At 57.0% G+C, this 25,621-nt stretch overlaps 1 protein-coding gene across 3 annotated transcripts in view; it reads right to left on the reverse strand.

Annotated features, from left to right (window-relative positions):
* Positions 1–25,621, reverse strand: part of PDGFRB (platelet derived growth factor receptor beta) — a 38,004-nt gene that overhangs the window by 6,667 nt on the left and 5,716 nt on the right. Inside the window, exons 1-18 of one of the 3 annotated variants that reach the window (XM_041748024.1) lie at positions 20,887–21,263; positions 14,775–14,820; positions 13,286–13,609; positions 12,496–12,762; positions 11,632–11,759; positions 11,342–11,516; positions 10,568–10,760; positions 9,861–9,976; positions 8,444–8,567; positions 7,884–8,095; positions 5,903–5,997; positions 4,627–4,759; positions 3,987–4,091; positions 3,535–3,645; positions 2,357–2,516; positions 1,187–1,347; positions 539–657; positions 241–363 (exon numbers count right to left, since the gene is read on the reverse strand). In XM_041748024.1, the coding sequence (XP_041603958.1) occupies positions 241–363; positions 539–657; positions 1,187–1,347; positions 2,357–2,516; positions 3,535–3,645; positions 3,987–4,091; positions 4,627–4,759; positions 5,903–5,997; positions 7,884–8,095; positions 8,444–8,567; positions 9,861–9,976; positions 10,568–10,760; positions 11,342–11,516; positions 11,632–11,759; positions 12,496–12,762; positions 13,286–13,609; positions 14,775–14,814 (2,586 nt within the window). In that variant the 5' untranslated portion in view covers positions 14,815–14,820; positions 20,887–21,263. Of the gene's footprint in view, positions 1–240; positions 364–538; positions 658–1,186; positions 1,348–2,356; positions 2,517–3,534; positions 3,646–3,986; positions 4,092–4,626; positions 4,760–5,902; positions 5,998–7,883; positions 8,096–8,443; positions 8,568–9,860; positions 9,977–10,567; positions 10,761–11,341; positions 11,517–11,631; positions 11,760–12,461; positions 12,763–13,285; positions 13,610–14,774; positions 14,821–20,886; positions 21,264–25,621 lie in introns of those variants that run through there. The other 2 variants (XM_041748023.1, XM_041748025.1) reach the window with 2 other exon arrangements.

Raw genomic sequence — 25,621 nt, forward strand, 5'->3', positions numbered from 1 at the left:
TTAACATCTCCACCTCCTGCTAAGCTCCACCCCCACCTGCTAAACCCATGCATAGCAGGTGGCTTCTCTTCTTGCACCTGCACACATGGCTAGGCAGGCAAAGCCTGTCACCGCTGGATAGGGCAGGCCATGAGGAGCTCTGCCCTGATCTCCCATGTGTCACAGTCATGTGTCACAGTCTCACCGGGAGAGAACCTCTTCCCAGGGTCGGAGGCACACAGGGTTGGGCAAGGTACTCACGCTGCCTTTGGAGATATAGTTTGAGTCTCTCATGATGTCACGAGCCAGGCCAAAGTCACAGATCTTGACCAGCTTGCCCTCACAGATGAGCACGTTTCTGGCTGCCAGATCTCGGTGGACACACTGGGTTGGGGGAGATGGGAGCTGTGGCCTTAGGGGTCCTTGTGGGGAAGGACCTTCCTGTAGGTCCCCCCTGCAGGACATAGCTGCCATATGGAGCTGTGTACTTGGAGGACCCTGGCTGGCTGGGTGGCCCACTTCCTCATGACCCTACTCCACCCACCATGACTGCACTTACGTTCTTGGAGGCCAGGAACTCCATGCCATTGGCCACCTGGTAGCTGAAGCCCACGAGATCCGTGTAGCTAAGCACTGGGGACTCATTGATCAGAGTTGCCCGACAGGTCCTCTCGGGAGCTAGGGGAGAAGGGATGTTCACCTACTATCTTATGTCTCCACGGGGCTCGTAGGACCCCTGCCCTTTCACTCATGGGGCTAAATGTCCAATACGGGCAGCTACTGATCCTGTTAAGTCCTACACGAAAGGATAACAACTTTGAAATATCTAATGTAAACCTCTCCTACCTTATCAGTGCTCTCATTGGCCAAAGGCCACAAAGGCCTTTGGCATTAGTCCTGGGCCACCTTTGCTCAGTCTGACTTGCCTGCTTCTCAGGGACACTGGGTCAGCCTCAGGCTTCCTCTGTGCCATTCCCCAACCCCAACTCCTCCCCACTCTGGACCCAGAAAGAGAGGTTCACACTGGGGCTCCACCACAAGGCAGCTTTGTGCTGGTGGCTAACCTCAGTTTCTGCATCTATGAAATGGGGACAAGGCCACCTTCCTCCCAGGGCTGTTGCCAGCCTGGGCACATGAAAGGCTTCTGTAAGAATGCACGACTGCCTAGGTGTGGGGCCGTGCATAGGTGAGGACACTGCACACCCACCAGTGGGGACGTAGTTGTCATAAGGGGCCATGTAGCTGGAGGACTCAATGTCTGCATATTTGACGCCTCCTTTCATGTCCAGCATGGGCACGTAGTCCACTGACTCGTCCTTGCTCATGTCCATGTAGCCCCCGTCACTCTCCCCAGGCAGAGACACGTGGCTGGAGGAGAGAGGAACATCACAGGAGGAAAGGCCCCAGGCTTTCCTCCTTCCTTGCTCTCCTTGTCGCTCATGGGTTTCCTCTCCCCCACCACCACTCATCTTCCGTCAGCCCATCACCACTCGAACAGCCACACAGTGAGCCCTTTCAACCAGCCTGTGGAGCCCCGAGCCGGGCACTGGGGTGCTCGGCTGACACAAGACCCATTGTGGGTCCTCAGGGAGCTCCCACATAGGCATGATCACAGCACCCCAGTGCGAGGGTCAGGAGCAGGGCAGGTAGTAAGGTGCCTTTCTGGGGCCTCCACAGCACCATCCAGCCACAGCCCAGTGAGGGCTAGGAGTTGCCCCAAGGCCTCTGCCTGCAGCACCAGCTCCCTGGAGAGCTTTGGGACCACATGTGCATGTGTCCCCAGAGGTAGACCAAAGAACGGAAGGAAATCCATCATATGTTGGGGAAGAGAGGAGTGAGTTTTAACATCTTTTGGTGATTTTCTGAAGTTATTCTTGTCTCTCAAGATGAACACATCTTGCTTTTGTTATCAACAAAAGAACTGAGATAAATTACTTTTGGAAAAGAAGAAGAAAGACGCTGCACTGCCCGTGGGTGCCGGGGGGACTGAGGGGGCACTGCAAGGTGCGCTTCAAAGGGAGTCGGGCTGGGGACAGGAGAGCTCCAGGTGCTTGCTGTGGAAGGAAAAGGGGTCAAGGACACAGGAGCAGTGGGAGGGGCCTGGAGGGGGTCACACTGGCCACGTGCTCAGCACAGGGCCTGGGCCCCTGCAGACAGTCTGTGGGTGGCAGCCAATCGCACCATTAGGGTCACCACAGCTTTATGACAGGTCTGGGGTGGCCGAGCCCCAGGTCACGGACTGACTGTGTGAAACAGCCCTGGCCCCAAACCCTCTCAGTCCGCCCTGGCCTCAAGCTTCTGTCCCACGCAGGGAGGGAGCGAGCAGGTGCCCCTCGGGGCTCCCTGGAGATTCAGGCCCCCGGGGGGTCCTTGGTACCTGGGCAGAGGGAGCCCCGCGGGCAGGGCGTTGCTGTAGAGCTCAGCGCTGGGCGGGCGGCGCTTGTCGGAGCAGAGCTGCAGGAAGGTGTGCTTGTTGCGGTGAAGGTAGTCCACCAGGTCCCCGTAGCGGCAGTACTCCGTGATGATGTAGATGGGTCCTGGGGGGTGTGGGTTAGGGTGTGGGTCAGGGGCGGCCGCCAGGCAGGGCACACACTTGCCATCGGGGCCCCGAGGCTAATGACAGCTGGCACGTTGGAGGGCAGGTGGGTAAGGTGGCCAAGAGGCTTGGGCAGCCGGCAAACCCGGTCCTTTCCCTGCCTCTGTGCCCCTGAGCTCCACTTTCCCCATCTGTTAAATGAGGCTAATCATAGCCACCTCCATGAGCCACCTCCTAAGATGATGCCTTCGTCAGCTCGGCTCAGGGCCGGGCACGTAGCAAGGACACCAGAGTTTTTTCAAACTAAAGCTTATTCTGGAGCCCAGAACATAAAGTAAATAAAGGCAACTATTTCTTATCAAGCTGCTGTTTCGGGTCCAAATACATTGCACTTAGTTCAAGTCAATCAGTGGGAACTTGATGATATTGATGAAAACAAAAGATTTTGAAACGGGTAATCTTGCGGACATAAATTGGCCTGAGTGTGCAATGCACTTCTGTATTTTCTTTTGGTTGCACAATACTGAGGAAAATCCCAAATCTCACAATAAGCAGCTGCAAACAATGATAATACTTCTTTTTTTGTTTGTTTGTTATGGCCTAATTTGCCATCAGAGCCTCAAACACACCGGCTGGAGGGACTTTATTCTATGACCTGAACAGAAGCCGAATAAGCCAGCATGCTGGCGCTGGTCTCCAGATGTGGGGATATAACTCACCTCCCAGGGGGCTGGGGTTTGTGAGCTTGTCAAATGTCTTGTGAAAATTGAAACACATCAGAGGACCCCTGAGTTTGGAAATGGCCAGTCTAAGGAGTCCTCGGGCCTTGAAGGTGCTGTGATTCCATGAGTTTGTAAAGCCCACCCCTCCACCTGGGTCTGTGAAATGAGGGCACTGGACAGGCTGCGTGCAGACCCTCCAGCTGGAGTGTCCTGTCATCTGTGGACAGAGGGCCGGGGGAGGGGCCGGCTTAGGCTACTGGCATTTTCCAGAATGCTCTGGGGGAGTGGTTTTAGTACCTCCTTTGGTGCAGGCCCCCAGCAAGTTGACCACATTTAGATGGGGCCCGAGGTGACTCATGATCTTCAGCTCTGACATGAGGGCCTGCTTCTCGCTGCTGCGGGCTGTGGCTGAGGGGGCAGAGATGAGGCCTCAGGCTGCCCTGTTGCCAGGGCCCCAAAAAGGCCCTTTGGCCCCGCCCTGTGCTGTAGGACTCCCATGGCCTAAGGTGGCAAGGGCCCACGAGTAGGGGTTGGAGGAGACAGAAGGAAGGTCAGGGAGGGAAGGAGGTACCAGGAAGGTGGGCAGGCAGCCTCTTAGCCAGAGCAGAATCTGGAGTGGGGCTGGCCTCCAGGAGACTGCATTGCTGTGGCCAGCAAATCAGAATCAGGGAGGGCCTGAATGTGTGAGCAGGGGGCAGGGAGGAGGTGGGGGCCCAGATGTGAGGAAGTGGCAGGCTGCCAGGACTCACATTTCAGCATCTTGACTGCCACTTTCATCGTGGCCTGAGAATGGCTTAGGCCGTGAGCCGTCGCCTCCACCACCTGCCCAAAGGCCCCAGAGCCGAGCGTACGTCCTATGGTGGAGATGATCCGTCAGCACCTGGCCCACCAGGAGTCTGCATCCCTCGCTCTCTCTGAGATCAATCCTCGAAGCCAACCTGGACTTAAAGTGTTCCCCTCAAGGAGTCTCCTAAGTCCACAGTGTTTTGCAGCCCTTCCCTGCAAAGTCTCAGCTGACTTAGTCTAGGCTAAGTCCTGCCTGCTTTCTGGCCCACCTGCAGTCCCTGGAAGCCTTCCTCCCACCCCGGAAGGGAACTCAGCTCCTCAGCGTGCCTCAGCCTTCCCAGCTAGACCAAGCACAGGCTTGACATGCAGCCTGTCCTCGATTAATACATCTCTTGCCACAAAGGGCTCCTATCTCACAGTCACGGGACCATAGGACCTCAATGCTGAACGGTCCCTGGGGGATCATCTCGCCCCACTGTATGGAGGGAAGGCAGGACAGGAGCCCTAGGTCTCAAAGCTAGTCATGGCAAAGCTGGGCCACACCTCAGTCTTTCCACCCGCCTCAAGTTCCCAGACTGCCACTCAAGGACGCCCTGGACTGACCAAGCACGAGCTGGTCCCTCGGCAGCTCCCAGGTGGAGTCGTAGGGCAGCTGCATAGGGTCCACGTAGATGTACTCATGGCCATCGGAGCTCACGGATTCAATCACCTTCCATCGGATCTCATAACGTGGCTTCTGCGGGACCAGCACCAGGGATGGATCACCACAGGAGGTCTGGACTTTGAGGCCCACAAGCCCACAGCCCCTTATATAACAGATGCAGCACGAGACTCTGAGGCCCAAAGAGAGGCAGAGGCATATTTGAAGTCACAGAGCAAGTTACTGATAAAGCCAGCCTCATGGGCTCAGTGAGAACAGGTGGCAAGAGGCCCCAGCATGGCCATGGCTGAGGAGCAGCTAACAGCCAAGGGCCCGGCTCATCAGAACTTCCTCATCTTGGGGCAGCCCAGGCGGCTCAGTGGTTTAGTGCCGCCTTCAGCCCAGGGCCTGATCCTGGAGACCCAGGATCGAGTCCACATCAGGCTCCCTGCATGGAGCCTGCTTCTCCCTCTGCCTCTTTCTCTCTCTGTGTGTCTCTCATAAATAAATAAATAAAATCTTTTTTTTTTTTTAAAAAAAGAACTTCCTCATCAGCTTCTCCCAGAGCCCCAGCTGCTTCCCAGATGGAAGTAGAGGGGTGGGCAGCCCTGAGAAGTGACACAAGCTACGGGCATTCAGCTAGGTCTGGACAGCCCCTCCCATGCTGGGTCACTCGCAGCGGATATCTCAAAAAGATGTAAGCTTAGGATGTTGAAATCACAAGATGTTGGAATCACACGATTGGAATCTCAGAATGATAGAATCATGGGTGCTGCAATCCTAACTCAGGAATCTTAAAATGTTGGGATCACAGAATGGTGAAGCCTCTCTGAACAGAGCACTGAAATTACAGGTTAATAGGATTAGAATGCATTTCAGCAGAAGCCTGGGAGTCTCGGGGTGAGAGTTGGAAGAACCCTGGAGCCCATGTAGTCCACCCAGAAAGTGCCTTGCCCTGTGTCGTGGCAGGGTTGGGGACAGGGCTGATGTCCAAGCAAGACTCGGGACGGCAGAGCAGAGGCAAGGGACCCTGGAGGGCCTGGACCAGGGCCAAGACGGCCTCTCCTGCTGGGGGTGGAGGCAGCTTGGACACCCACTGGCACTGCATGTCATTTTACACCTGCCTTCTGTGCGGGGCAGGGAGGTGGCCGGGTCCTGTGACACTCAAGGACAGTAGGGGGCTCCATGCAGAAAACCTAGAGTGTCAACCTGCACCCATTAGTGGGGATAGGAGGTTACCTTTTGCCAGAGCATGATGAGGATGATGAGGGAGATGATTGTGAGGACCACCAAGGCCAGGATGGCCGAGATCACCACCACCTTGAAGGGCAGAGCTGGAGGCAGAGACAAGAGCTGACCGTAAGGAGACAAGGAGCTTGGCAGCTGCCCCGTGCCGCTGGTACCGCAGATCCTCTCTGCCTGTCCTGCCCCAGATGGAAGCCTCCCTCCACCAGCCACGGCCTGTGATGTCAGCCCCTCCGTCTGGGCCATACCTTCAGCCTCTGCCATCAGAACCCACAACCCTCAGTAACAACTGCAGCTCAGATTCTCTGGGCCCCCATATGCCTTCAGCCCTTGCAGGGGTCAGTCTGGCCGGTCTGCCATGGCTCCAGATTGGATGCCAGCTCCTGACGACTGGACTCGCCTCACCTCTGAATCCAGGCCCTTGCCCAAGGCTGTCACAGCCTGTGACTGAGCTCCCACAGCCTGATGGATACAGGTCGTTTCCTCCCGGCTTCACCCCAAGCACCCAGGGGTGTTGGAGTTATAAGGTGCATCCCCCAGGGAACAGGGGTAGCCAAGTGGGGCTGACTCTGGGCCCCATGCCCCAAGTCTCCTCCCTAAGGCCTCAACCTCTTTGCTGCACAAGTTCCCTTTCTCTTCCCCTGCCTCTGCATCCATCCCGGCCACACCCTCATCTCCCCTTCCCTGCCCCTGCATCTACCCCAGCCAGATCCTCATCCCCCCTACCCTGCTCCACTGGCCACCCATGGGGTCCCTGAGGACTTCATTCCCTCTTCCTCTGTCCCCCACTTGCCCCTCTAAGTACCCCTAGAGGCCCTGTCCCTCCTCCTCAGGGCCCCAGAACAACTCCTCTCCTCTCTCCCCACTCGGTCACACATCCCAGTCCTGGGAAGGAAGTCCGAAATTCTAAGGAGCCATCTGAATAAAAGGAAGAGACTTTGTGCAGCCACGGTAGTTTCCCTGTGGGCTGGTACATGCCCGCCTCCTCCGGTGACACAGAAAAGCTTTACTTCTGTTTTGCTCCGGGCTGGTCTGCAGGTGCCCACTTGCCTGAATCCCACGGCTGGGCATGGAGCCCCTCCTCCCTGTAGGCTTCCCCTCCAAAGTACTGCCCCCTGCAGTGGGATTGCCTAATTGCTTGTCTGCTGTTGCTCTGGACTAGAAGGGCAGGCAGGGCTTGGGCTTCTCCAGTGAGAAAGAGGAAGGAGAGAGTCAACGAAGTACAAGCACAGGGGTGTATGCATGCATAGGGACTGGCAGGCAGCAAAAGCATCCAGGCTCTGGCGGACTTATATGAATATATGGACAAGAAGTATGCATGCATGTGTACCTGCTCGTAGATCTGCATCGTACAGCAGGCATCTGTGTGCAGAGACTGTGTTTGCGGGCTTTCACGGAAAGGTGTGCTGCAACTCCATGCTTACAGACATGCGCTATGCCAGTTGGCACATGTGTACAGGAATTGTACATGCACCGTTTGCACTCTTGTGTGGGGATTGTTCATCTGCACATACATGCACATAAACATACCCTCGTGGATCTATATAAACATATCTGGAGATGAGGTGTGTTCATATACGTGGTTTATAAACATACACTAGGCGGGTTTACACACCAAGGCAGGTACCATGCATGCCTGTGTACATGCTGACAGACATACACTCCAGCCTTACATGCGAAATGTGGGGCTCGAGCATTCTACATAATGTTGTTTATAAGTCTACACTGGGAGGCTTTGCACCTGTGTCCGAGGATCAGTCCTGCTCATGTACATGGCTCATGACATACATATAGCATACACACTCATGTACTCATGGGCGTACACATGTGTGCCAATACTGTGTTGTTGTGTAAGTGCATAGGGGCATACTCTGGTGGGCTTCTCGGTGCTCCTGAGTGCCCAGAGGCACAGTTCCAAGTATGGTTGAGATGGGGGTGGAGGGTCTTCAGGGGCCACCAAGGCTGGAGGACTCACAATGTGGCACCACGGTGACCTCCTGCATGTCGTGTCCCAGCAGGTTGTGCAGAGTGCAGCGCACCGACAGCGGCTGATCCACACGGCGCAGGCGCAGCGTGCTCACCACCTCAAACTCCTGATCCTCAGGCCAGTATGTCACGTTAGTCTCCAGCTGGCTCTCCTCCTCTGAACTGTTCCCTAGTGGCGTGGGTGGCAGCTCTCGAGGACATCTGCCAGGAGAGCCAGTCGGGTCAGCTTCCAGTCCCTGCTGCTTCCCATCGCCTGGTCCTGAGCTCATTCCTCCTGTGGGCCCTTGACTGACCGGCAGGGGGCGCTCCTACCCTAGATCTGAAAGCCCTGGATTGCAAAATTCACTCCCTCCATTGGATCGTCTGAGTCAAGGTAAGGAAACGGGACAGCTTAGGTCATGCAGAGCATCTCCGAGAAGACACATCTTCTGGGACGGGGCTCTAGCCTGGAACAGTGTGCCCAGAGGAAGGGGCTGGACTAGATGACCTCCACTGGGTCCTTCCAGACAGCTGTGGTTACCCTCGGAGAAGGAGGCCCCTTCTGCTCACCTTTTGAGGTCGCTGCAGGTAGACCATGTGAGGTGTGGCTGGGGCATGCCCCGGCCACGACAGCGGACCGTCTGCTCCCCGCTGGCAGGGTGGCTTTCACTCAGCTCCAGCACACGGACAGGCACTGCGTGGAGAGGGCAGGAGGCCAGGAGATGGGGAGGTCAGGAAAGACAGTCAATGAGAAAGGCCCTCGGGAGGACTTGGCCCAGGGCCCCCCCACCCCCGGGGGGGAGGGGAGCTTCAGGTTGCAGGTGAACATCAAATACCAGGAATCACCGTGTGAAAACTGACAGGTTCCCCTTCTGGGTACTTCAAAGGGAAAGCCTCAGTAGGGTGCTAGTCTGACTCTAACACCTCTCTGAGACTTGCTAATCTTCCCTTTTAACAAAGACAGAGCAGGTCTGAGGGTCAGAGAAAGCCCTGGGAAAGCAAGAGCATGGAGCTAGAATTTAATAGCATCACTTTGTTTTCCCAGAGTTTATTTTAGTGGTGGCTTTATATTTATGACATGTGACGCTGATTTTCCATCTACAATTGAAAGGTTATATTCTCTTTCAAAATAAATTTATTTTTAGAAAGTCAATTGACAAAACAGTAAGTCATTAGTGTGTCATTCCCCTGCTCAAAGCCCTGCAGTGGCTCTGTCATTTCAGTCACAGTAAAAGCCAAAGTTCATACAAGGGCCCGAGGGGACCTACATAACCTGCCATCCTCCCGGCCCCCACTACCAGGTCTCAGCTCTGACCTCATCTCCCACCACTCTCCCCCTTCTCGGCTCCAGCCACACAGGCTTTTGGCCCTGCCTTTGTACTGCTTGGTGGGCCCTTGCTCCCAGAGAACCACTTGGCAAACGCCCTCACCTTCTTGAAGTCTTCACGCAAAAGTCGCCTCCATGAGGCCAAAGTGATCAGGCTATTTAAAATTGCAACCCTCACCGACCCCTGCCCCCTGAACCCTCGATCCTCCCTACGCAGCCTTTTTTCCCCCTTTGACAGCACTTGTGACTTTCCAACCTTCTGTGTCATTTGCTGGTTCTTTGCCCTACTGGTGAATGAGTATCTGTCTTCCCCCAGTAGGATGCAAGGGGCACCAAAAGACTGGTGTGTTGTTGCTCAATAAATATCTATATCATTAGTAGTATAGTATAAGAAAATGTGGGAAGGAGAAATCATAGCATTGGTACATGAATGTCTGAGGCTTCAGGAACACCAATGGCGCCCAGCAGCCTCCTTGAGACCCAAAGAGGGGATATGCTGAGTTCACACGGGAGTGGAAGGGCTGGAGTTCAGCCTAGAAGTCAGCATCCTGAGGCCTCAGCTCCCCGTCTTGCTCCTTCTCCTCCTACGGGCCGGTGGACAGTGTAGGAAGGGAAAAGAAAGTGGGTGGGGTTGGGGTGGCAGGGGGCAGGGCTCCTCACCATTGACCTGCAGCTGGAAGGAGAGCTGGGCCTCGGCATCCTCATGGAAGGCCCGCATGGTGTAGTAGCCAGCCTCGGCCACCTTGACCCGCACCAACGTCAGTTCTGACACGTACCTGTGGAGTGCGACAAGCCCAGCTGCCAGAGCTATAAGAACTCCCACAGCCCCTCCCCTCCACCTCCTTGTCCAGACAAGAGACACAAGACCCAGGGAGGGGCTTCCCAAGGTCACACAGGTGTCAGTAGCAGAGCTGGGACTCACACCAGTCTCTTGAATCCCCACCCATAGGCAGCTGGCTCTACTGAGCCAAGAAGGGGGTTAGGGGGGATGAAGAGGGTAAGGGAAACACCTCTTCTCACCCCTGCAGAAAGGCCTGCTCATCTCCAGCCTCTGGGCCACCACCCATGCACAGGTGGTGGTGGCCTGCGTGGTACCCTCCTCCCTGATCACCTGGCCATTCTCTCCTCATCTGCTCCCTGCTGGCTCCACCCATCACAAGGACACCCAACCACCTGGGGGATCATCTGACCCGTGTCCGGCCAGGAAACTCTAGGAGGGCTGGAGCAGTCTGTTCGGGTGTCTGCAGCCTCCCCAGTGCCTGGCACGGCGCCTCGCACATAGTGGGCTCTCAGGAAAGGTGGGTCTAGGTGTGTCCAGTGGCTGAAGGCTGCTCAAGAATGGAGTGGGCGGGTGGGCTGCTGCTCACCGGGTCTCAGACACGTTGCGTGTGGACAAGGCGATCTCGCCTGCGCTGGAGTCGCCTAGCGTGCGGTTGTCCTTGGACCACACGACAGTAGGCGGCGGGTAGGCCTCGAACACGACCTGCAGAGCCCGGCTGCGGTGCAGCTCCGCGAACTGTACGGCGTCCAGCTCTCCCAGCAGCCGCACGTAGCCGCTCTCTGCAAGGGGCGGCCGTCAGGGGCGGGCCCCGGGGGCGGGGCTAGGCCCGGCTACCAACAGGGCAGCGCCTCCTGGGGGCGGGGCTCCGGGGCGGGGCATCCCCTGGCTGCCCGCGGAGCCCAGCCTTCGGGGGCGGGGCTTCGGGCTCCAGGGATGGAGCTCCCAGAGTTGGAGCTGAGACTAGGGGCTGAATGGGGGCTGATATGGATTTGGGGGCCGGGCTCGGGATTGGGACTGGAATCGTTCTCACTGAGCGGGTTCTGGCTCGGGATTGCGGCTGAGGTGCGTTGCAGCATGGTTGAACTTGAGGATGGAGCTGCCTGGGCTGGGATGGCGGTTGGGTTTAGAAATCCGGTTGGGGCTGAGGTTCTGCCTAGGCAGAAAGTCTACGCTGGGATTAGAGTTGGATTTGGGGCAGACACTGCGTTTGGGTTTGGGTTTTGGGTTTATCCTGGAAATGGGCTTTGGTTGGTACTGAAGCTAGGACTGTACTGGAATGCAGCTGACAGTACCCCCAGGGCTTTGAGAAGGTCTAGGTCCAGCTCAGAAGGAGGGTCGGGGCTAAGCCCAAGGCACGCACCAACCACGGTGACGTTGATGGACTTTTCATCTCGATGGTCATTCACACTTTCTGATACATTGCAGATGTAGGTCCCTGAATCGCCAAGCTCAGCACTAGGGATGTGCAGAATGGAGCGTATGTGGGAGGGCACATTGAAGAGGAAGTCAGTCACTGGCTCCACCAGCCGCCCACTCTGTAGGGACAGGTGGGGCAAGCACCCCAAATCAGGCAGGGTCAAAGAAGTTAGGCTGCAAGTCAAGATACCCAACCCTCCCTGGCCCTTTCTCCAATCCCTGGCCCAGCAATACCTCCATGCGTGGGTATGTCCATTCAAAGTTAACCACCTCATTTCCGGTCACGATGCACATGATGGTGATGTTCTCACCCTGGCGGACCACAGTCTGCACTGCATTCACGGAGACATTGATGGATGACACTAGTGGAGAGAGAGTAGCTTAGGGCTGAGGAAGTTATGACCAGCCACCAGCCCTTCTGCTGGGGGACGGGGTGGGGGTTCAGAGAGGGAAAGAATGACTGGTGCGGAAGATTCATTCATTCATTCATTCATTCATTCAACAAATATTTATTAAAAGCTTCCTATATGCCAAGTCCTATGCTAGACACTGGGACTTTAGCAGTAAACACGACAAACTTCCTGCCCTCGTGGAGCTGACGTCCTAGAAGGATAACAGTCTTGAATCAATGCATTCTCTGGGCATCTAGGTAAAGGAGAAATGTATGGAGCACAACCATGTAACGGGGAGCCTCTACCTTTAATCCTCACAATAATCCCACCAGGTGGGCAGCCATTGTTTTCCTCATTTTGCAGAGGAAGAGGCAGGCTCAGAGAGATTATGTGCCTTGTGCAAAGGCACTCAGATGGGAAGTGCACAGCTGGGATTCAAATCCAACTGGGTCCGAGGCCTGTGCCTTTGCCTGCCACGGTGTACAGCCCAGCCCTGCCACTAACACTCCTCATGACCTCAGGAATACTCCATCCTCCGTGTTTTGAGTTTCCATCTGTAAAATGGGGAAACAGTACCTGCCTTCCAAGACTACAGTGAGAATCCAGTGAAAAATGGAATTGCACACTTTGTAAACTGGAAAGGGCTATACCTCTACGGAGGGTCATACTTGCCTCTGCTGAGCATCAGGCCAGAAAGGGGGCTCACCCTGGAGGCTGTAAACATAGTAGGCTTCAGAATCCACTTCCTTGTCCCCGATGGTGGTCTTGCAGACATAAGTCTTGTCCTCGAAGGTACCAGAGAAGCCACGTTGGTGGTCATAGGGGATGGGCAGTGGGATATCCACTTTCTTCTCGTGTAGTGTCACCACCAGTCTTGGATCCGTCACTCGGCATGGAATTGTGATCTCCGTTATTTCCGTGAGAAAGATGAAGAGTTCCTCAGGATCAACCGGGAGAAAGCCCATAGTGGGATCTGCCATGTGTGGGGCCAAGAATGAAGGTCAGGGGAGTTGGTTTGCTGGCTTTCCTCTGAATTTCTGTGTGAACTTGAGCAGGTGTCTTCCCCTCTCTGGCCCTCAGTCTTCCCATTACAGAATAAGGATGCTCTCAGAGGTCCCTTCCAGCTTTAACATTTGATATGGTCAGCACCAGGGTAAGAAAGAAGATAAGCCACAAGTCCAAGGGCAGCCAGTACCCGGAGATTGGAGAATAGGAAAGATGGGAGGTTGAGGCCAAAAAAGAGCACACTGGGACCCTCTGAGAAGGCAGAGTTCTTGGGAGCCAGGAATGGGGTGGGCTGTCAGGGAAAGTCAGATCTCCAGACCCAGGGATGGGAGTGAACATCCTCCTGGACTGAGCCAGGCTGGACTCCATGATTTGTCTGCATTTCTAAGCTGGCTGTGTCTCACCATGTCACTAAGCACTCCCAGCTTCCCCCAGATACCTGCAGTTGAGAAGAGAAGTCAGGGAGGGAGCACACAGGCGGGGGTGCTTACCTGGCACAAAGATATAGAGCCGTTTTCGCCCATCAGGCTCCAGCCCATGGGAGCCTTTGTAGGTGCAAAAGTACTCTCCCGTGTCTAGCCCAGTGACATTGGTCAGTGTCAGTGTGCTGGAGAAGGTGCCATCTTGGGTCCTGGCCATTTTCTGCAGGGGCTCTTGGGACAACCGTTCCCATACCACCGGAGCTGGACCCGAGCAGGTCAGAACGAAGGTGCTAGAGATATTAAGGACAAGCTCCGGCCCCGGGGGTGTGATGACCAGGCCGCCGGAGGCCTGTGGGCTCAGCAGCAACAGCAGCGGCAGCCACAGTGCCTGGCCTTTGGGAGGAAAGGCATCAGATGTCAGGGCACAGAAGCATCAGCACCACTCCTCACAGCTTAGCCTGGGGGAGGCCATACCTGCACAGTCTTTGAAGAACACACCTCCCTAATCTGACAGACTGGAACCCATGGCTCTGAAGCCTGCTTGCCCAGTGCCCGGGCCCCAAGACTCCTTCCAGCCTCCTGGCCTCCTGATCATCGTGCATCTAGATGCCAGGTCTCAGAATCCTCCAGCTATGCTATGTTCAGGCTTGGGCACATTCTCCCGAAGGCATCAGGAAATCCTCGGGAAGCAATTCCCAGGCCTCCAGTTCCTGCATTACTTCCAGGTCACTTTCTGAGCCCCTTCCCTGCAGCTGCTCCAGCTCCTAGGTTCCACCCAAGCCCAGAGGCGGCCATGACTGTGGAAGGTGGGGCAGGGTAGCTCAGAGTAAGGCAGATGGTGCAGGAGAAACTCAGCAGCCACTGGGAACTGGGGTGGGGTGAGGGTGTCAAGTGACTGGTCTCCCTTCCCCTGCTGATGTCTTCTGGGAAGGATTCTGTAAGCCATGTTCCCTAGACCCGCAGGTAATCAGCCAGTTGGCCGTCGGCTGGTCACTAATTGCCAGTGACCAATGACTGCCTGGTCAACCACCCAGCCCCTGGAGCACTGACAGCATGTAACAGGCAGTAGTGAGGGAAGGGTGTGCTTGCAGAAGCCCAGGCAGGACTTGGGAGCTCACAACCAGTGAGAGATCCAGGCTGGGGAGGGGAGTCTCAGACCAGAAGCAGACCAGCTAGGCTGATACCAAAGAGCGCCGAGAAGGTGGGACACCAGACACCAGGGTGACTGTTAGCGAGTGGGATGGGGACAGCTGGTGAGGAGGTACAGGGTATGGAGGGCTGAGCAAAGGATTTGAACTAATGGCTCTGGACAAGCAGGAGTCCAGCCAGATTTCTGAGCCGAGTGAACAGTTGAAGAAGGCCTTCACTGAGCGTCCACTGGAAAGGCAGGAAATGTAAGCTCAAGAGCACAGCAGCAGCACCCCTGGGCTCCCAGTCCCCCCCTCTCCCCCCCCCGTGCTAACATGTACTGCCCCTGCCAGCTCCAGAGGGACCTCCCCACCCCCACCCCTTTGAAAACAGAAGAGGGCATGACACTTGGAAACCACAATGTACCTACCTTTGAGGACAGGAGCTGGCATGGTGCTTGGAACCTGCATGGTGTCCTGCAGAGTTAAACAGGGGTCAGGGCTCAGGGTGGGCAGAGTCATTGTGAAATCTGACTTAGCACCTGAGTCCTGCAGAATGAACGTAAGCCCAGACTACCCAACCTCCATGTCCGTGGCACTAAAGTCAAAAGCCACTCATGTCTCATGGTCAACAGGGCACTCATGCCCAAGAGTCCCCTCCCCCTGCACTGGGCTCAGCCTCAGGGTGTCTAGACCCTACTTTGGCTCTGGCTCTACCTCTCTAGTAGCCTTGGGTGAACCCAGGCCACTCTGGGCCTTAGTTTCTGTGTATGTACAGTGGGAGTGGGGGACTTGGGCTGGATAGTGTCCAGGGGCCCGCCAGCTCCAACAGCCAGTCCTCCGAGTGACAGTTCCAATACCAGGCTCTTATCTGCCAGGACAAATATTTGGGAAAGCGTGATGAAAGGCCTGGGGGAGCAGGAAGGGGGTAAGCCAGAACCCAGAGAACTCCCACAGGCTCTAAAAGCACAACAGGAAGTGGAGGCGGCTGTGGGAAGGGAAGCGGGGGAGTCAGGACTGCGGAATGTGGGGGTTGGGGGTGGGCAGCCCCATGCCTGGGCCCCCTTTGCCGGGCCCCAAACCGCACAAGGAGGCCTAGGGGAGAGGGGCCAGGGGTTGGGCCCAGGGGAGGCCCCACCGCTGGGCAAGGCTTCAAGGGTCCTTCGAGACTGACTACTGAATCCAAGCCCCCCACCTTCACTATCCAGACAGGGAAACCAAGGCTCTGGAGGGGAAAGAAGTCTGCGCAGGCTGACACAGCAGAGCTTGTCGAAGCCGGAGACCAAGAGACCTGGAATGATAGAGGCCAGGCCGAGAGAGACAGACAGAGACGGAGAAGGAGAAAGCGCACAGTGAAGGAGGCAGCAGGAGCAGGGCGCGGGGACCAGAGAGACAGCCTGAATTGGGAGGCTCTCTGCTCCGTCCCTGCCCTTGGCAGCCCCGCCGAGGACCCCAGCCAAGAGCCAGGCTTGCAAGGGTCTGGCCGCAGCCGGATAGGAAGGAGGCCAGGAGTGGGCCGGGGTCGCCGAGCAAGAACCCTGGGGAGCGGCCACGTGACCGGGCACCCGGAGCCTCCAGGTGCGCCGTCTTTGCACTTCAGGCCCCGCCCCTCGGGCCCCGCCCAGGTCGCCCACGCCACGCCCCCTCCGGGCCCTTTACTTTCCAGTCCCGGGCTGGGCTCTGGGGCCTGAGCCCCAGCGGCGCTGCCTCCTGTGCCCTGGCTCCGTGTGCGTCCTCAGTCTCCAGTTCTCAAAATGGGATGATGGAGAGTGTCCCAGTACAGGGCCGCATTTTTACATGCGGCTGGGCCCCACGCTCAGCTCTGCCCAGCACCCCCAGAAGCTCTCTGAGCCACTCTGCTCTGCCCTTCTTCCTTCTCCCAGTCCCTTTGGACGGGCCTGCCTGAGGGTCTCCTCATTCCTCCCCTCTCCTCTCTTTCAACTGTTCCAGACACGAAGCCCAGTCCCTCCCCAGCATCCCTACTCCCATCCCTCCGCCCCAGCCCCTCCAGCTGGATGCCAGTGTTCTGCCAGTAGGAGGGAGCAGGGCCACTGCTGCAGAGCCAGCGGCCCCCACAGAGGCCCGTCTGCCCCTCGGTGGGTGCCCCTCTGGCTCCCCTCTTCCTGCCTGAGATCTCAGCCAAAGAAAATCATTAGCAACCCAGGCTGGGGGAGGGGGTCATTTCAGCCTCCCTGCCCCTCCCCTCCCAGCCTCCCTGGCTGGCCACACTGTTTATTATTCTAAAGGAGGAATTTGGTCGGCTGGCCTGGAGATGGGAGGTCACTGCAACCAGGGCTGGCCTGGCTCTGGAAGGCTGGGCCTTGCGGGCTGGGCCCCCAGCTCCCCCTGACCCTGGCTCCTTTCCCGCTGGGCCTGGAGCTGGGGGGAGCTCAGAGTCTCAGACTGAGCAAGGAGGGGCCTTCTTGAATAGGCAGCAGACCAGAGAGGGACAGAATCATGGCCTAGCCGCACAGAGAAGGGGCATAATCAGGCTAGGGAGGATAGGCTGGGCAGAAGGGCTCAGGGTGAGTGTGGATGACCCAGGGATGTTGGGCTGACTTCTCTCTCTAGGAAATGAGCATTTGGGCTCTGGTCAACAGGGCCTCAGACTCACCGTGAGATTCAGCAAGCCTCCCGCCTTCTCTGGGACTCAGTTTCCACCCATGAATACAGGGAGAGGTTTGGATGGGGCAACTCAAAGAGCTACACCTGTTCTAAAACTTCTGTGGCCAGAGGGAAGGTTCTGGTCACTGTTATTCCTGCTGGGGTGGTTTATGGGAAGTGAGGGCCAATGAGAAGGAGGGGGCCAGGGATGCCTGGGTGGCCTAGCGGTTGAGCGTCTGCCTTTCAGCTCAGGGGGTGATCCCGGGGTCCCAGGATCTAGTCCCACGGTGGGCTCCTTGCATGGAAACTGCTTCTCCCTCTGCCTGTGTCTCTGCCTCTCTCTCTGTCTCTCATGAACAAATAAATAAAATCTTTAAAAAAAGAAAGAAAAAAGAAGGAGGGGGCTACATCACTGAGGCTTGGGGTCATGTGAGAATCCATAGCCCATCTCATTCCATCAATTGAATTTCCCCCACCATTTGGTCACAGACATGCTGTGTGGACTTTGAAGAATTGTTTCCCTCTCTGGGCCTCCTATTTCCCACCTCTACAATTAGGAGTTAGGCAATCTTTCAGGAGACTTTGAGACAAATAAACCAGTGATATAGAACCCAAGGAAGTGGCAAGAGGAAGGGTGGCATAGACAACAGGGGGACTAGGAAGAATGAGAGTAGAGTTTGGGGACACCCAACCTCCCGGGCTATCTTAGATGACCCCTTGATACCCTCAGTTATCTACCCAATGCTTTATGGACCTCCATGCTTCTCAGAAGCTACTGCGGTGCCGGCCAACCCCGGAAAGGCCCAAGCCACTAATTCAGAGGTTGGGGGTTTGCCTCTGACAACTTCCCCCTTTCAGGAGAAGGGCTACACTCCAGGGAGGAGTCACCTGGGACAAGGTGGACATCACAGTCAGGAAGCAGGCACCATACTCTCCTGCCTGGGGAGGTCCCTGAAGCAGAGGGAGGGAGAGGACTCTCAGGGAGAGTGCTGAGTGCCAGGAAGACCTCATGATTCCTCTTATTTTGGCCAGGTTGCAGGGACAGAGGTCCAAAGATGGACCCACTCGTCACAGTGAATCAGAAGGACCCCCTTGGGGGAGTAGAACATGCACCCCAAGTCCAGGGGAGCAGGCATGCTTGGGGAATCATTCGGAGCCCAGCCTTCTGTCTTTCCAGCTCATATGAGCCTCCACTGCTTTCCCACCACCTTAATCTAAATAAATCCAGTCCCTCTTGGCCACATCCGCCAGCAGCAGCTTCCCTCCCTCGGGGTCCCGAGACTCCCACGACACAGGGAGGCCAGGAAGGCGGGCCTCCACGGCTGCCAGTGCGGGAGGCTTGCACACGGTGAGCATGTGCACACACACCACAGACCCCCTGCCTACGCGCTCACTCTCACGCTGCTCGGAAACACATCCGTGTGCAATAGGCCATGTGTGTGCTGAGCCCTCACGCAGGCACTGCACATGTGCATGCCCACACAAAACCCACGTGCACACAGCTCCCCCCCACCGTGCCCAGCACACATGGCAGCACACGTGCACACAGCATAGACTGCTGACTGCTTGCTCTCCCACACACCCATGGGAGGGGTGCACACGCGCCGCAAATCACATGCGCACCCCACCCAAGCAAAGCTGTGCACATGCAGTACGCAAAGAGTGCGTGCATATGGGCCCCAACACACCTGAACACACATCCACAACACCTAACACAGGCCAGTGCGTGTCGTACATTTACTGTACCAGGTGCTGCTCTGAGCACTTGATGTGGAGCGACTTTCTCGCTCCTCAGCCAACTCTGTGAGCTAGATACAAGGATCAGTCCTGTTTTAGATGAGGAAGCTAAGGCAGCTAGCACTTAGGGAACTTGCCTAGGAATGCAGAGTAGAGACCGAATGGGCACAGAGTACTCTATGCTAGCCTGTGCCACCACCTTCTCAGTCTGGGTTGGGGAGAGGGTGGTAGGGGGTGACAGAGACAGATGGCACTGAGTTGTGTTTAGCTGAGAGGAGATGGGACTTGGTGATGGATGCTGGGGGGCCAGAGTGAGAGGTAGCTTACGTGAGCCCCCACTCCTCTGTTTGTGATGTGGAATACCAGGGGGAGGGGGGGCAGGAGCATGTGTGTGTGTGTGTGTGTGTGTGTGTGTGTGTGTGTGTGTGTTGGGACACAATGTCATTTTCTGAGATAAGGACAAGGGAAGGGGCAGGATTGAGAGCTGCCACTGAGCTACTTTAGGGTTTGGAGGGGCTGTGGGTACCTGAATGGACAGAGGGACCTTCCATCCGGAGGCAGGGAACAGGCTGGGCAGAAGTAGCCTTGAGGGGAGCTGGGAGGAAGCCCTGCTGCAAGGAGGAGGAGTGGGGCTCTCTGGCCAGGGATGCCCCGAATAAACGAGATGCCAGAGGGAGGAGGAGGCTTAGCTGTGGAGTCACCGGGTTAGAGTCCGGGAATAGCAGCGCTCCACAGCCCTTAGGGATCATCTATCCAATCCAACCTTCTTCCTGTGTCCATTGTACAGGCAGGAAAACTGAGGCCAAGAGAAAACCTGGGACAGGTGCCAATGTTCTGACCTCAGGCTGAGGTGGCCAGCGGGACACTGATGCTCAACTGACCGGGCAGCCCTGGCTCCAGTCCCAGCTCCGATGTGGGGCTGGTGGCTCAAGACCCAGTGTTCAGACCACATCCACTGCCTACTCTGTTCCCACAGAATGCCCCCTGCCCTGCCATACGTAAACCTCCATATCAAAGTCACTTTCCCTGTCCTGCCCCTCCCAGACAGGGAACCGGGACTGAGACCAAGAGGAAGTGGCTCCTCTTGCAGACAGAAGTGGGACACGGACTCAAGTGTCCTGCTGGTGGCCTCTTCCTCTCTTCCGCACACTTCTCTCTCCCCCCCACCCTTGGCGTCCCCTGGGACAAACTGGAGCAGATCCCTAGCTGGGAATTAGGGGGTGTGGGTTCCAGCCCCAGCTCTATCACCCATCTACAGTGCAGTTGTGTCCCTTTCTGAGCCTTGGTCTTCCCATCTGTACATGGGGTGCATGGGGCTGTCCTGGATGCACTTCCAGGGCCGCCCTGCTGTGGCTCTCAGGACCCTGCTCCAGAAGGAAGACGGCTGTGCAGAGTTGGAATGCTGGGGTGGGGGTGGGGGCCAGGGAGGGGCCCCCGGCCTGGATGTCATGACTCAGCTCAGAGAAGGCAGCCAGCTTTAGGCCTGGGAGTGTGTGGGGGCAAGAAGCATCTGGAGCCAGGGACTGAGTCCTCCCTCCAGCAGCTGGGAGAGCACATGAGTGAGGGCCACTCTGACTGGACCTGGCAGAGTGTGGCCCGTGTGGCCCATGTGGCCCATGTGGCCTTACTCCAAGTGGACTGAGATGTAGGTGCGCTCTTACAGCATGGGGGGCGGGGGGGGACTTCATCCTGGGAGCCAGGGAGGACCGCAGGGTCCATTGGGTAGAAGGGGTGGAAGCCTGGGAAGGGGCCAAGGCTGTGGGGCTCCTGCCTGCCACCCTCAATCCAAAGCCCCACTTCTATCTGTTGGTGAAGGCTCAGCACTCCCCCTCCAGCACAGTGAATCTCCCTGCAAGCCTGAGGATAACATCAAGGCCAGAGAGAGAGAGCAACCTGGCCCAATCACACAGCGACGCAGCTTGGTGCTCCCGGCCTTCCCCTCTGCCATGCTCCTCTAGAGCCGCAGGGCCTTCATGCGTCCAGGGACCTATGAACTCCCCCAAACCAAGCAGAAGAAATCCACTAAGTTGGGGCCTGGCATGGGCTCTAGCTGTTCTGGAAGTCCAGGTGAGGAGAATAACAGTGCCAATTCCATGGGTGGCATTCTGATCCCCCTACCCCTGTCCCCCCCCGCCCCGCCCCCGGCACCAGTTTGGTGGCCTCTGGCTGTCCTACTACACCGCCCTCCTTCTGTCTCCTCACCTCTGATGTGTCCCCTCCTGCCTCTTCTCACACCGCAGCCCAAGGAACCTTTCTGAAATACCTCTCTGATCATGTCCTTCCCTGGCCCCTCCGCGGATCTCTCTCCGTCACCCCCAGGAAGTGGCTGGCTTCTTAGCTCAGCCTTTAAGAAACTTGGTGCCCTGGCCCTGGCGACAGCTCATCGTGCCTGGGGACAGGAGGTTGCTGCCTTCCCAGCTCCCCAGGGCCCAAGCAAGGCCCCCACACTCGTCACTCACTCTGTGCTTTTCTCCCCAGGAGGCCTCCCCAGGGACACAATGGAAAGAAATGACCTATTTTCTGGAAGTTCAAAATAAAACGAAACATCTGTCTGGATCAGAGCCAGGCTGATAAAGAACGGACTGATTCCCCCCACCGCCGGAGCCCCCCCTCCTCTTGCCACACACCCCCTCACCCGCCAGAGTGTGTGTGCTTGGGGGTGGGGGACAACGCGGGCCCAGTTACTTGGAACAGCTCGTGGGAAAGCACTCAGTGTGTGCCTCACGGCCACTGGGGGCCCAGGGGAGGGGGCCTGGGTCCCCACACAGGCTGGGAACCGTCCTGAGAAGGAGGTCAGGGAGGGAGGGAGGCCCGCTGCGTGCTCCTGCCGAGCAAACACTTCCTGCCTTCTCCGGCGCCTCGCTGGCCTCCCTGCTCGTTCAACCAGTCCATCCCGTGGCTGCCCACCTCCACTCCCAGGGCACCTCCACCCCAGGGCCGAAGGCCTGGTTCTGCACAGGCCCCGTGGACCCTAGGACGAGAGTCCTCTGGATCCCATCTTGACCTCCTAGAGCCCCGGCAGAATGGAACAAGGCGCTAGCAGGCCTTGCAAACAGCAGGAATTTCAATAGCTATCTTTGATTTAGTTGGTGCCACTCGATACCTGGGCTAAGCCATTTATGTGAATGACTTTGGGACAGTCTGTGACCCCTCTGTGTAGCCGTCCCATTTCACAGATGAGGAGAGCAAGGCACAGAGTGCTTGGATCATTTGCCTGAGGTCAATGGAGCTTTGTCAGGGGTGAAGCCAGTGCCCAGTCCCCAGCAGACCGACCCCAGAGCACACTGGCTCCGCGCCACCTGACGGCCTCCTTGCCTGGTACATAGCACAGGCTGAGCCTGTGAGCCACCTGCCCCGCTCCTTCCCCTCGGCATCTTGACCTGTCCCATCCATCCTGCTTTCCCTTTTTTTTTTTTTTTCCATCCTGCTTTCCTTGTACTGGGCTGAGTCTGAAGCTGAAGAACAGGACGGGCGTCACGTCTTTCATAGAGCCCTGCGACTGTGGGGCCAGGAGTGCGACGGTGGGGCCAGGAGGGGTCACATCTATCTACTCCCTGCTCAGTCTGCCCCTCCCGCTCTGCCAACCAAGGGGCTTTCGGTCCACAGCAGCACACCTCCCGTGGCCAGGGTCTCACCACCTCATCCGGAACCCACTCCATTCTTGGATGGCTCAGGATCCTCAAGGCTCAGGCTATTAAAAATTTTCGTTACACTGGGGATTTTGTTTTGTCCTCACAACAATCCTGTGAGGGGGTTACAATCGTGATTTCCCTTTCATGAGGAGGAAACTGAGTCTCGGAGAGGTCTGGTAGCTTGTCCAAGGCAACACAGCCGGTAAGCCATGAAGCTGGGATGCAAACTCAGGCTCCTCTGACTCCAAACCTGCATCCTTTTTTTTTTTTTTTTTTTTTTTTATTCATTGGAGACAGAGAGAGAGGCAGAGACATGGGCAGAGGGAGAAGCAGGCTCCCTGTAGGGATCCCGATCTGGGACTCAATCCCAGGACCCTGGGATCACAACCTGAGCTGAAGGCAGACAGTCAACCGCTGAGCTACCCAGAAGTCCCTCCAAACGTGTATTCTTAACCGTCACGATCGACTGTATGTCTCCAGCCCAGAAACAGGTCTGTCCACAAGGAAACGGTACCAAATAAGTTTACCCTAATGGGGTCCATACAGAATCCAGGCTCTCAAGGACTGGAGGATCCTGAGGTCAGGGTCCTATCCTTCCCTTACTGAGGTGCAGAGTGAGCAAGGGGCCTGCCCCAGCTCACCCAGTAAGGTAAAGCCAAGCTAGGGATGGAGCTCAGAACTTTCCTGCAACTTCACTGCAGAGCCAGAGGGTGAGCACACGGTTGAGGAGAGGAGTCCTTGCTGAGGACAGCCTGGGGCTGGCAGGGGCCATGCCCACACAGTGGCCTGTCCCCGAGCGCCTCAGAGATGCAGCACCCAGGCAGGCAGGGTAGGTGTGTGGCCGGCTGTGCCGGGTTCCAGGCCCGCCCCTGGTGGGGCCCCAGCACCTCGGCAGCTGCAGAGTTCCGGGCCTCCACCATCCCTCACTGCCCTCCCCGCACAGCCTCCCCTGCCCCCCAGAGCCTCATCTCCGGCCGGTGCCATGGCAACAGAGAGCCCAGGTCCTGGCAGCCAGAGGAGCCCCCGAGAGGGGTCCCAGGCCGAGGCTGGGGAGGGGGGTGCGGCGGGCGCAGACAAGCAAACCTTCTGTTCCCGGGGCTGCTGCCAGCCCGGGATCAGCCCTGGGCCGGGGTGGGGGCCGCAAATAGAATGGGTTCTCAGAGCCAAGTGGGCAGGGGGCAGGCAGGCCTCAGGCCGTTGGTCCTGACCCACCAGCACGTGGCCTGCCCCCACCAGCCCCGAGCCCAGGCCGCGGGCGGGCAGAGAGGGAGCTGGGTGACAGAGGCCCTGCCACCAACAGGAGCCAACGGAGCATTGAGATTCCCCTCAGAGCCCTCGGGGCCACAGAGCCAGAGGGGAAAAAGTCCCACATTTCACTTCCCTCTCCCTCTCTCCGCGCCCGCCTCTCACCCCTCTCTCTGGCCCCACACCCCGTTCTCCCACAGACTGTCACTTGGCTCCTCTGGGCCTCAGCATGCCCATCTGGAAGTCGGGGCTCGTCCCCGAGCAGTGGAGGCCACTGAATGAGTTCATACAAGTAAGATGCTTAGAACAGGGCCTGGCACACAGCCCTGTGCCAAGTCAGTGGCCTCGTTCTTCTTCCTTCACTCACGGGAGAGCGGCACTCTGGCCGGGCCAGGGAGTGCGCAGCCCGGCCCCCACCCTGGCCAAGCTTGCAGGGGAGGCCCATGATAGATGAGATGCTGGGAAAGCCCCCTGCAGAGGGGCTCCTCTGGAACGGGGAGCTGCAGCTGGCTCAGCCAGAGGGGGGGTGTCTCCCTGCACAGTCAGGGTTGTAAAGGCCCACCCAGGACCCGAACCCAAGTTCAGTGGGTTCTGGCAACCACGTCCTTCCTGTACCTTTGTCTTAGTCCCTTCGCTCGATTCCCAAGTGAGGAAATGCACCTAACAATTTTTTCAGATGCCTCCAAATTCCTCATATGGAATTAGGTATACAGTGGATGCTTAATAGATGCTTCCACAGCCTAAAGGATCAAATGGCCTTATAGAGTCAGCCCTTCTGGTCTTCAGGCCCGGGCCCTCAGCTGTCCCCTGATACCTCAGGGTTCACTAGGCTGGGGAGCTGGCACAGGCAGGTGATGGTGACTCTTTCTTTCTAGGGTGGTGATGGGACAGGCTAGGTTAGAGGGCAAAAGGGGGCCCTTGATGGCAGCAAGTTGTGCACGATGCCACCCAGGGCACCAAAAGCACATGGGAGCTCAGCCAGGCCAGGGGCTGCAGTTGCGCTGTGCACCCACTTAATCCAGGTCCAAGTTAAGTGCCAGCCCTCCTACCTTGTAGCTGCGTGACCTGTTTGACTTTAAGTTCCCTGAGTCCCAGTTTCCAGAAAAATGACAGAAGGAACTTCCTTTTCCATTGCTGGGAAGGTTAGTGGTGATAATGAAAAGCACTTGTCACATAATAGGTGCTCAGTAAAGGGCAGGGGTCATGAATACATGATTATTCCAGTGAGGAGAGGGTGGCCTCCAGCTGGGCCTCCAGGGTTTAGTGGGGTTCTTCAGTAGATGATGCCAGGCAAGGGTCACTCCTGGCTATCCCACGTGGCTCTGTGTGGTAAGTGAGAGAGAGAACCCAGGGCATCTGGGAAAACAGCAGGGGGAGAACTTTTACATCAGAAATCAGGGCTCTTGGGGATCCCTGGGTGGCTCAGCAGTTTAGCGCCTGCCTTCGGCCCAGGGTATGATCCTGGAGTCCCAGGATCAAGTCCCACATCGGGCTCCCTGCATGGAGCCTACTTCTCTCTCTCTGCCTGTGTCTCTGCCTCTCTCTCTCTGTCTCTCATGAATAAATAAATAAGATCTTTAAAAAAAAATTTTTTTTTTAAAGAAATCAGGACTCTTTAGCAAAGGGGTAGGGAAAGGCTCACATCTGACATGAGGAAGATATTGTGGAGGTCAATTTGGGAAAGGCTTAGGGTCCTGGGTGAAGATTTAGGCTTTGTCCCGGAGGTGCTAGGTAGCCAACTTTCAGGGCATTGATTGCGGGATGTGGTGGTGGTGGTGGGGGGGGCCTGGAATTGGTTGCTGGCTGGGCAGTGATAAGAGTCCAACTCCAAGCACTATGGGGGTGGGGGGGGAGCTCCTGTCCTCAAACGGGAGTGACAGGGCAGGTTAGCATCTGTGGGAGGGTGTGGGTTCGAATGGGGACAGTGGAGGCAACGAGGCCAGTTTTGAATACGATACCTTCTCAAACCCTGCCTAAAACTCCCTAGCGGAACCAGCCATGTAATCTGTGGGGCCCACTGCAAAGTGGACACGCAGGGTTCCTGGTTACAAAATTGTTAA

Source organism: Vulpes lagopus, chromosome 3 (assembly GCF_018345385.1).
Source record: "Vulpes lagopus strain Blue_001 chromosome 3, ASM1834538v1, whole genome shotgun sequence".
In the NCBI taxonomy this organism is placed as follows: domain Eukaryota; kingdom Metazoa; phylum Chordata; class Mammalia; order Carnivora; family Canidae; genus Vulpes; species Vulpes lagopus.